The following is a 10583-nucleotide window of genomic DNA, read 5'->3' as shown; positions in this document are numbered from 1 at the left end:
AGAGCCCAAGCTCTGTGAGAAAATTCTCACAGGCGTGAGAAAACGAAGGAAGGCCTCCTTCTTCTCCCTACTGCGCGCTAGCGCCTTAGCTGCAGGTGTTAAAAGTGCTGTTAGTCGATTCCTCGTGGTCGGTTCTCCTAGATAGCGTGCTTTCCTAGCGGTTTCCAGAAAACTCGAAGTTGGTGTATTTGGCACATTACCGCTTACAGTCCCCACAAATCTTTACTTTTGCTCAGCCTTACCGGCACCTTTTACCGAGCGTTTCGATCAAATCAAATCCTACAGGTGTAAGCATGCAAGTAATGTCAGTAGCTACTGAACGCCGTCGCGAGTGTGCGCTCGTGATTGTAAGGATCAACCGCTGGGGATAAGTGGCATTAGTGCTTATCGCCATAATGCTGTCACAATGAATAATCAGTGTGCTCGAGGTACTACTGCATCAGTCGTTAGAAATGATATCAAGGTCATTGATGCGATAATTTTGAATCCAGAAGCGGTGCGTATAAATTTTAATTCCGCTCACTTCTGCTAATATGTAATTCCAAACGCAGAGCCACATGTCATTAGCACGAACACCCATCTACCTGAGCCATCTCCGATCCTCACAACACCACATCCTCCTTCCTTGCTCGTCACGGCAAAACATGGCACTCGACGGGCCCTCGCAATTTGAGAAAGTCAACAAGACGCTCGGTCAAACTCCAGGCATCCATATCTTTCTTCAAAAAGTTTTTAACAAATTTATCCAACTTCCTGCGCTTCTGTCATTTATTGCGAGTGGACAGACTCTTTGGCGCTTTAGCTGTAGTAGCAGCAGCAAGTTCTACACAAAATCGAATTAAGAACCCTCTAGCGATCAGCATCTGGTGCACTTACAGCGAAAAGGGACCACAGCAGGCACCCCGCTTATAACCACAGTGTTTGCACTACTTGCACGATTAAACGAATCCTCAGTCCCACTGAATACTCTGAGGACTTACGCGGTCATTGCAAAGTTCACTATCATGAAAAATACAGGATCCAGCGCCACAGTCTTTTGAGGATTCCGCCAAGAAAGTGCCATCTGCTCCTACAAGCGCGCCAGAGATACCCTCTGGCATGTTTGCTACTGTATTTTCAGAGGTGGATGTCTCGGCTGGAGCGGCCCAGGAACTTGTAGCTGAGAATGCAGCGATCATGAATGCAACAGTGGAGAATTTCATGTTGGAGGTTGAGCGTATTATTAAAAACGAGGCTTGAAGTGTAAATTTGGGAGGGGGGCAGAGAGACTCAAGGACTGGTCAAAGGCGGGTCGACTTATATGTTGGCTTACTAGTTACATAACTACAAATATTGCTTATTTATTGCGTGGAATTTGGATGATACCTCGCATTCAATGCGGAGCTGTGGACCGAATAGTACACAAGTACTGTTATAGAGCGAGGCAGGGCATTGGACCGGGAACGCATAAGACAATATGCTACGGTGGCCGTAGGAATCGGGGACCAGGAGAGATGGGTCTCTTCCAGCACAGCCTATCACAAACGTATTACGTACCATTGCGAAGGCCCATTGCAGGACCTGTCGACTATTAGGGTGTTGTCACACTAAGCTTTGGGAGCATTGGGGTGCAGCAGCTCATATTGGCCCCTACCTATCAACACCACAGCTGCGGCGATCCACGAAATCTTCTCTTGGCAGCTGAACAATTTACTACTGTGTCGTTCCAGTCTGATCTGAGCTCACCATGTAAGCATGCAGGCCATCTTGCTTGGCAGACATGTGAGGGAAAATGGCCTCGCGCTCTTGGATATTCGTCTAGGTTAATCGCATACGTATAGGTGCGACCACAGAAACTCTCAAGAAGATCAGCTGGGCGAAGGGCCATTTGGACAATTAGCTGCAATAGTAGCTGCAGCCGTAGCTATAATAGTACACAGCCACTGCGGTGGTGGTGGGCAGCTTCTTTGGTGCTGATGGGCAGACTCGGCAGTAGTGGTAATAGTCAGCCGCTGCGGTGGCGAGAGGCTGCAGTAGTGGTGATTACGCTTTCTAGTAGATAGAGCTCAGGCAGGTTGCTCAGAGATAATCAGCTGTTAGGTAGAAATTGTATACAAGGTAGCCTTTGTACAGGACATCTACTAATACTTGACAAATAAAAGTATTGTAGGCTGTAACAAAGTACTATGTATAACTGATTGGACGATGGTTACTCTAATTACGAAAGGGATTATACTGCGTTCTATTTCTTTGGGAATTATCAAGCTTTTAACTAGTTGGTAAATAGTTTTAGCAATAACTACTGCCGAGTTCCTACTATTATACATATGTCGTTATTCTTTTACCTCTTGTATTTTTTCAGACGCGACTTTGGACAAGTATTCGGCCAAGTAAGCGCATTGATATCACTTACATGAAATTTCGGACATTTATTTTTCAACAGTCACTTTTTGCCGGCGAGCAAGTGCAGCATATGCATATGCTTGAATAGAAGGCATGAAATGTATGTCACGTGCTGACACATCCGATCATGTTGGAGAGAACAGAGCCTCGGGGATGCAGCTCCGAGCTCCGCGAATCCCCCGCGCCCTCGCACCCCTTGGCATCTGAAGCACGCAATTCGCGCTAGAGCCAAATTCTCGTCGCGTCGAGGCGACATTCCGTGTATTTGCAATCTATCGCCCGAAATCTGTGCTAGAGCGTCTAGCCAGAGCCAATCATGGACGTCGCGAGCGATTGCGTCTTCGTCGGCCGTCAATCTGCCGATGTCGCGGGCACAAGGTGGCACTTTTTGACCCCTACGACACGGCCAGTCCACCCCACCGATAAGTTTCCACAGGTCAAGTCTCGGGAGAGTCCAGTCCAGCTCTCACTCTCTTCTATACACCAAGAAGAGACTCTCGGCACCTCTCCGCAAAGACTGAGACGCCGAGGCGCATACATTGCCCGGCAAGATGCATTTCCAGCAGGCTGACTCGGCCGGCCCTGGCGCTGAGCAGAAGACGCCCAAGGACTTCACCAACAAATCGTCGAGTCTGCCTTTCGGCCAGGACCTCGCCTACCAGTCCATCAGCGGCCCGACCTACCTCACCGCGCAAACGCTCGTCCAGCAGGTCGCATACGCGCTCTCGGATAAGATCTTCGCATACTCGGTCGAGTCGTTTGACCTGGACGTTGCAGTCAAGCACTGGCACGAACAGGGCGAGAAGAATGCCTTTGGATACCAGACTGGAGTCTCCTCTCTGGAGACGCGGACAGGGGCGGGCGCAATTGCGCTGGGCTACTTGTTCTCCAAGGACTTTGACCTGAAGAAGCGCCACATTCCCCAGGCCATCATCGCCTCTTCCTCGACGCTCAACTACCTCCGCTCCTCGCTCGACCAGCTGGCCGCCCTCTACTCGGTCGCCAACCCCCTCACCGCCCACATTGCTGCCGTCGACTACTCTGCGAATGCGAGCGCCGGCCTCGTTACCGACTATGTTTCCTCCCTTGCACTCGCCGAAGACCTGGGCCTTGGTCTCGTCTGCAGCCCGTCTGTCTTTGAGTCGCAGCACATGTCTCTTTTTGCGACGTTGCTCTCGAGCGTCATGCCTACGATCCACACCTACGACGGCATCAGCGTTGGACGGGAGACGGCAAGGCTGGTCGACACCCTTGACCAGAGCAGGCTATACAACAGCTATGAGGCAGTGCTGAAGGCGGTATCTGAAGTAGACAAGAAGCACTCGGACGCTGCCGGGCGCACGCTGCGTCTCCTCCAGGCTTTCAACGACGAGCTTGGTGAGGACTACAAGCTCTTTGACTACTACGGCCATGAGGAGCCAGAGAGTGTTCTCGTCGTCTTCGGCACTGTGGAGGCTTCTCTGACTGCTCAAGTTGCGACTGCACTTTCCCGGGACGGTGAGAAGGTCGGTGTCGTCAACGTCCGCGTCTACCGCCCCTTTGTGGAGGAGGCTTTCCTGGAAGCACTTCCCAAGAGCACCCGCCGCGTTGCTGTCCTTGGCCAGGTCAAGGATGAAGCCGCCGTGCTCGACCCTGCTGAGTACTCACGGCTCTATGCTGACGTACTGGCCGCTGTTCAGTTCACCCTCGATAGGAGCATAGAGGTGACAGACGTCAAGTACTCTCGCGAGCAAGTCTGGACACCCAGCAACTTCCTCGATGCTTTCCGTCAAATCCACGCCGAGAAGGAGGGTACAGACGTTCGCTCTCACATCGACATCTTGAACAATGCCGATGTGAAGCAGTACAGCTTCTGGAACTTGGATGGATCCCCAGCTCTCAACGCACCTGCTGCCATCGGCAAGCTCTTCTCCACCGACTCCTCCAAGAATGTCTTTGTGCGCAACGGACATGACAACTTGGTCCAAGGCGGTGTCACGCGGACTGATATCCGTAATGCTGACTACACCATCGAGGCTCCTTATGCTGTTGAGCAGGCTGACGTTGCTTACATCGGCGACGAGGCTATTCTCAAGGAGTACGATATCCTGAACAGCGTCAAGCCCGACGGCTCTATTATCATTAAGCTTCCAGGCGTGAAGAATGAGGACATTGAGAAGAAGCTGTCGCCCGCATTCCGCAAGGCTCTTGTCAGCAAGGACATTGAGCTCTTCGTTTTCGACCCTACTCTGTCTGAAGCTGTCGCTGAAGCCGAGTCTCTGGAGCCTTACCTCACACAGCTCGCCTTCCTCAAGATTGCTCGTGAGGACCTTCTAGCCTCCAGCCTATCCAAGCTTGGCGCTATCAACGGCAGCCCAGAGCTCTTTGAGAAGCTTGCTGCGCAACTTGAGAATGCTGTCCGTGAGGTAGAGGTCCCTGCTGCCTGGGGCACTGTGGACGCTGAGCCCATCCGTCTTCCCTCGGACATCAATGTCACCAGCTTTGCTCCGTTCGAACGAGAAGAGGACGAGCCTCCCACGCTGCTCAAGGACTGGCAAGTTGCTGCCAAGGGCTTCGTTTTCAAGGAGGCTTACGGCACCTCCAACCAAGTCCGTCCTGACCTTGGCGTCAAGACAAGCATTGTTCATGTCAAGGAGCGTCGTCGCCTTACACCTGAGAACTATGACCGTAACATCTTCCACATTGAGTTCGATCTCGGAAACTCTGGCGTCACCTATGCCATCGGTGAGGCTCTTGGTATCCATGCTGAGAACGACGAGAAGCAAGTCGATGAATTCATCAAGTGGTATGGCCTCAACCCCAACGAGGTTGTAGAGGTGCCATCTCGCGAGGACCCCAACGTCCTGGTCAACCGTACCGTCTACCAATCTCTCATTCAAAATGTCGACATTTTCGGTCGCCCACCCAAGCGCTTCTACGAATCGCTTGCAGAGTTTGCTACTGAGGAGGCTGAGAAGCGCGAGCTGCTCCAGATCATCAGCCCAGAGGGTGCTACCGAGTTCAAGCGCCGGGCCGAGGTCGACACCATCACCTATGCGGACATCCTGCTCGAGTTCCCATCTGCTCACCCAAGCTTCCACGACATTGTCCGCATTGTCAATCCCATGAAGCGCCGCGAGTACTCTATCGCTTCTGCCCAGAATGTGACCCCCAACTCTGTCTCTCTGCTCATCGTAACGGTGAACTGGGTCGACCCCAAGGGCCGCGACCGCTTCGGTCAAGCCACCCGCTACCTCAACAGCCTCAAGATTGGCTCTCCCGTCACCGTCTCTGTGAAGCCTTCCGTTATGAAGCTTCCTCCCAAGACCACTGCGCCCATCATCATGGCTGGTCTGGGTACCGGTCTCGCTCCTTTCCGCGCTTTTGTCCAGGAGCGCGCCTACCAAAAGCAGCAAGGCCACGAAATCGGCGAGGTCCTGCTTTATATGGGGTCGCGTCACCAACGCGAAGAGTACCTCTACGGCGAGGAATGGGAAGCCTACCAAGACGCCGGTATCATCACTCTGATTGGCCGTGCCTTTTCCCGTGACCAGCCCCAGAAGATTTACATCCAGGATCGTATGCGCGAGTCTCTTACGGATATTCGACGCAGCTATCTCGAAAAGGAGGGTAGCTTCTATCTGTGTGGTCCGACATGGCCTGTCCCCGATGTCACAGAGGTGCTGCAGGAAGCTGTCGAGGTGGACCACAGGGTCAAGAACCCATCTGCCAAGAAGATTGACAGCCGCAAGGAGATTGAGAAGCTCAAGGATGAGGGCAGATATGTGCTTGAAGTTTACTAGACGGGGAATGTTTTGTCTTGATTAAGCTACGCATATAGACGGGCTGTTTTGAGGGTTCATGATATTACGAAGGTTCAAAAAGGGGTATTTTGATAAAATTTCCGGACAAAATAGATTGACGTTGAGTTTGTTCTATGAGTTCACAGGGTTCCTTGTTCGTACAGATGCAGATTCACGTGTGACCTTGAGCTCTAATCCAATATCGCAAGTCATACTCATAATATCTATCTGAAGAAACCACTATCAAATTTGCCATAATCACCCAGAGTCAACCCCTCAATCAAATCCATGACTTTTGTCACAAAGCCATTCTCAGTTCCTAAAATTGCCATTTCACCCCACATATATCCAAAGATGACTCGCTCATGCAGACGATCGTCCAGCATCCTTCTTCATGGCCATGCGCGCCTTCTTGGCAGCACGCAGACGCGCAACTTTAAGCTCTGCTTCTGCAGCCGCGAGTTCAGCATCCAAATCATCATCGTCTTCATCTTCGACATCAGCATCATCATCATCTCGCATGTCGTCGCCGTCTCCACGCCCGACAATCCCGCTGCTCTCAAATCCCTCTTCCATGGACTCTTCTCGCGCTTCACCTCCACTTTGATCTTGCGCCCCGTCTTCCCCGTTACCACCACGTTCCTCTCCCACTCTACCATGCAGCATCCCCCTCGCAGACCGGCCCTGTGGCGCAGGCGGCGCCGGAAACATGCCGTACCGCGAGTGCGTCTGCGCTCCATACGCATTCTCGCGGAGCCGCGCTGCAGAGCCTGCTGCGTACTGCTCACTGTGGTAACCCGGGTAGCCTGTATAGCCCAGTGTGGGGCGTCCCCAGTGGTCCATGGTGGCGCCGTACGGATATGCATGGTCGTTGGGCTGGAAGGGGCGGTGGGGAGGTAGGATGCCGGTTTGGTGGAGTGGTGTTGATGCTGATGGATGTTTGAGATTCTTTTTTCGGGGCTCGAGAGGAGTAGAAGGGGAGAATCTGGATCTAGCATTTGTGCTGGAGTGGTGTCCAAGGCCGTCGTTGTCGTCGTCGCCGTTGTCTTCTTTCTCACGATCCCCATTCTCCTCATCCTCATCCTCATCTTCATCCTCATCGTTCTCAGAGCTCGAGCTCACAAGCAGAATATGCTCGATATCCTCCTCCTCCTCCTCCCCATCCTCATCCCCATCTCCCCGCAGCTCCTCCTTCCGCCCCACAAGCAAATGCTTATACCGAATCGCAAACGCATATTCCACACTCCACCCCTTCACCAGCATATCGTCAATGACATCGAAATCCGTCGTGACGAGCTGCGGCTTGCGGTTGCCCGTGTGCTTGATGCGGTACCGCACCACATCGCCAATAGCCTTGCGCAGCCACTTTTTGTCATCTGTATGCCGGGCTATCATCAGCATGCCTTTGAGGGTTGCCGGAAGCCAGTTTTTGGGCTCGGTTTCGTAGCGCCGGGGGACGAGCCGCTTGCCGCTTGTGCTGTGCTTGGCGAGCGGCCGGTGGCATTTGGGGATGTAGGCTTTTATGAAGTTTTTGCCCCAGTAGCTTTCAATGTCTTGGATTAGTGCTTCTTTGGCTTTTGGGTCGTTTTTCGTGGTAGGCTTGGTGAGCGAGCGGCTGGTGCTGGGGCGGCCTCGCTTGTTGGTCTTCTTTGGTGTGGGCTTTGCGGTTGAGCTGGTTGCTGGGGAGTTGTTGTTGTCGTTGGTGTCTTCTGTGGGTTTGCGGTGCCGACGAGTGGGTACAGGGGGACTCTCGTTCTCGGGAAAGTCTCGCTGCATGTTGTGATCTGGTTTTCGTTGGCGCATAGGTGTGGCTTCTTTACTATGGATGTTGTCGATCATCATGCGTTCATGAGCGAAGTTATGCGCGTTCATGTTTGTCTAGAAGCTGGTAGTTAGCAAACATATCTCGCTCATTTGGGTTGTATTTTCATATCTCAACGCACTGCTGTGACTGGGAGGCTGCCTGTTGGCTTAAAAACTTACATCTGTCTGAAAGCGCTGCTGGTCGGAGCGTGGAGTTGTCACAGCAGAAGGGTAGAGAACTGGTTGAGAGCGGATTGGTGAGTCTGGAGAAGAGTCGTCACCCGCAGAGTAGTCGGGGCTTGACATTCGCTCGAGATACTCTGGAGAGCCCAGATGAAGCGGGCTGGTGACCATGCTTTCAGTGTACTGTCTTGGGGGCTGTCGATGTAAGGAGTTGGGGGATTACCGATGTATGAAGTTGTAAACAAGACTTGGATCGCCCAGAATTTAAGTAGACGTCAGCGTCGTGGAGCAGAGTGGAATTCCAGCCAGTAGCTAGGTAAAAGACCGACCTCGTAGCTATTAGCGGTGTATCCGCCTCACGGGTAAGTGCAGATCCAGAGTAATATAACCCACCAGCACTACCTACGCCTACCCCGAGTCAAGGACACAAACAGCTTGTAAACGGTAAAACGACAGTGAAATATCTGTGGAATCTGGTAGTGAGAGTACAACCGCTACTGCTGGCTGGGTGCAGAAGTTTCCAAGAACCGAGAGCTCCAAAGCTGCATGGCGTTTACTACATCATCAAAGCTTTTGGTGCACGATGATTTTTTTTGTATATGTCCAGTTGTAATAGAAGAGAGTACTGCGCAGAGGTAAGACTAGAAGGAATTGTTTGCTTCTTTAGAACGATTCTGGTACTGCCTCCGCACTGTGCGACATACAGATGTCACAGTAGCAGGGTTTGGCGGGAACAGCGAATATGAAGTAGTGAGGGTGATCGCAGTTTTGCTGGTGGCTCTACAGAAATCCGAGAATGCGTGACAAGTGATTGGTATTATCTAACTTACATCGGCTTGTGATTACAGATTCCAACAAAAGGAAGATGAAGGGAAAGAGTCAACAGTATCTTATTGGAAGATGAACTTTCATGACGCATCAGCCTGTTAGATGATACATACTGGACTGATCTGCACCCCCGAAAATAAACCCTGTGATCAATTAGTAATATCGAATGCTGTGAAAAAGCATCATTCCCGTGATACCAAACCACAAATACAGATGTATTTTTTCACCTACAACGAGCAACGTACCAACAGCCAGGACTCAACCCGGAAAACCACCCATTGGTACGGCTCATTATCCTCGAAACCTAACCCTCCAAATGTGAAAAGAATCGAAGAGGCCGTATCAAGGAATTCATAGCTTATTGTACCAATGCAGAATACTTCACCCGACCATATCCTCAAAAGCCCGCGAGATATCCGCAAAATCGCGCGGATTCGCCGCAGCCCACTCGCGCACCTTTGCAATGCCCTGCAGATCGCTTCGCATGTGGTCAGTCGAGGTACTTCCGTTCAGCACCGCAACACCGCGATCCATAACGAGCGCATACAGCGCAACGGGAATCTCGACATGCACTGCCTGGGCGAGCGCCACAACAGGGTCGCATCTCAGGAGCGCGGGATTCCCAGTTAGCGTCCAGAACGACTGGTACTCGATACCGTGTTGGGTGCAGAAGTTGCGGAGGGGCACGTCGAAGCGCGTCTGGGGGTAGAAGCGGTTCTGCACAACACTGGGCTTGACGGTGGCGGACTGATAGAGGGCTTCGAGGACTGGCAGGGTGACGTTTGAGATGCCGAGGCTGCGGATGCGATGGGGGACATAGGTCTCTAGTAGCGTCCAGGCTTGCAGTGTCTGCTCTATTGTGGGTAGAGGCGAGTGCAGAAGCAAGCAGTCGAGAAAGGTCTGGTCTGGCGAGTCGGTTTCATGCCGCAGGTTCTGGAGCGAGGATGCAACTGAAGTGTGGATCTGGGTGTCCAAGGGCACGTTGGGGTCATAGGGCATGTTGTTTAGGTCCTGGCCTGCAGGCGTAGTGTATTTTGTTTGCAACTATGTATATCATGTGAGTATGGAGTGGCTGCACAGCTGGGCATACATACATACGTATAACTCATCTCGCGTCAAGAGACCTTGAGTATACGCCTCACGCAGCGCCTCGCCTACCAACGCCTCCTGGTAATGGCGTGGCTGTGCAGCCGTATCGACGCTTCGGAATCCCACAGCCAGCGCTTCCTTGACCAGTCTTTTAGTGTGCTCCTTTTTCCACGCTGTCCCGTATATAAACGCGGGTTTGTCGTCGTGTAGACGGGAGATGCTTTGGCGGGTTGAAGAAGCCATGGTACGGGAGGGAGCACGTGGCTTGAGGCGAGACGTCAAAGACACAGTGACGATGATACGAGGGGCGTTTACGGGATTCAGGTGTCTGGCAAGCATCTTCTACTTACCGCCACATCATCACGTCAACGCAATGCTCGTGGGCGGAAACATCACCACGTTGGGGGCCAGCCAGACAGCCACCATGCAAGGTACGTGGGCGTGACTAAGCGGGGGGAACACACACACACCAACTTTTAAGCAGAAATCTTTCATCAAAACTCGTCAATTTTCTAT

The 10583-nt window shown here is 52.2% G+C and overlaps 4 protein-coding genes across 4 annotated transcripts; 1 reads left to right on the top strand and 3 right to left on the bottom strand.

Moving 5' to 3' along the window:
• Positions 1 to 498: 498 nt before the first annotated feature.
• SETTUDRAFT_168529 (uncharacterized protein) lies at positions 499 to 1314 on the bottom strand. Its single transcript, XM_008025996.1, has 3 exons — positions 981 to 1314; positions 877 to 926; positions 499 to 823 (listed from the first exon to the last, which is right to left on the bottom strand). Exons 1-3 carry the CDS (start codon positions 1200 to 1202, stop codon positions 799 to 801), a joined length of 297 nt encoding a protein of 98 aa, XP_008024187.1. The 5' UTR covers positions 1203 to 1314; the 3' UTR covers positions 499 to 798.
• Positions 1315 to 2842: 1528 nt separating this feature from the next.
• SETTUDRAFT_129796 (uncharacterized protein) lies at positions 2843 to 6289 on the top strand. The gene has a single exon (XM_008025995.1). The coding sequence runs from the start codon at positions 2934 to 2936 to the stop codon at positions 6162 to 6164; it is 3231 nt and encodes a 1076-aa protein (XP_008024186.1). The 5' UTR covers positions 2843 to 2933; the 3' UTR covers positions 6165 to 6289.
• Positions 6290 to 6527: 238 nt separating this feature from the next.
• Positions 6528 to 8321, bottom strand: SETTUDRAFT_38782 (uncharacterized protein; the record flags this gene model as incomplete). Its single annotated transcript, XM_008025894.1, has 2 exons — positions 6528 to 8042; positions 8148 to 8321. 2 exons carry the CDS (start codon positions 8319 to 8321, stop codon positions 6528 to 6530), a joined length of 1689 nt encoding a protein of 562 aa, XP_008024085.1.
• Positions 8322 to 9359: 1038 nt separating this feature from the next.
• Positions 9360 to 10310, bottom strand: SETTUDRAFT_108102 (uncharacterized protein; the record flags this gene model as incomplete). The annotated part of the gene is made up of 2 exons (XM_008025994.1): positions 9360 to 10022; positions 10077 to 10310. The coding sequence occupies 2 exons, from the start codon at positions 10308 to 10310 to the stop codon at positions 9360 to 9362; spliced, it is 897 nt and encodes a 298-aa protein (XP_008024185.1).
• Positions 10311 to 10583: the final 273 nt, after the last annotated feature.

Source organism: Exserohilum turcica (assembly GCF_000359705.1).
Source record: "Exserohilum turcica Et28A unplaced genomic scaffold SETTUscaffold_16, whole genome shotgun sequence".
Classification (NCBI taxonomy): domain Eukaryota; kingdom Fungi; phylum Ascomycota; class Dothideomycetes; order Pleosporales; family Pleosporaceae; genus Exserohilum; species Exserohilum turcicum.
The sequence above is the reverse complement of the archived record's forward strand: the minus strand, read 5'-3'. Positions and strand labels throughout refer to the sequence as shown.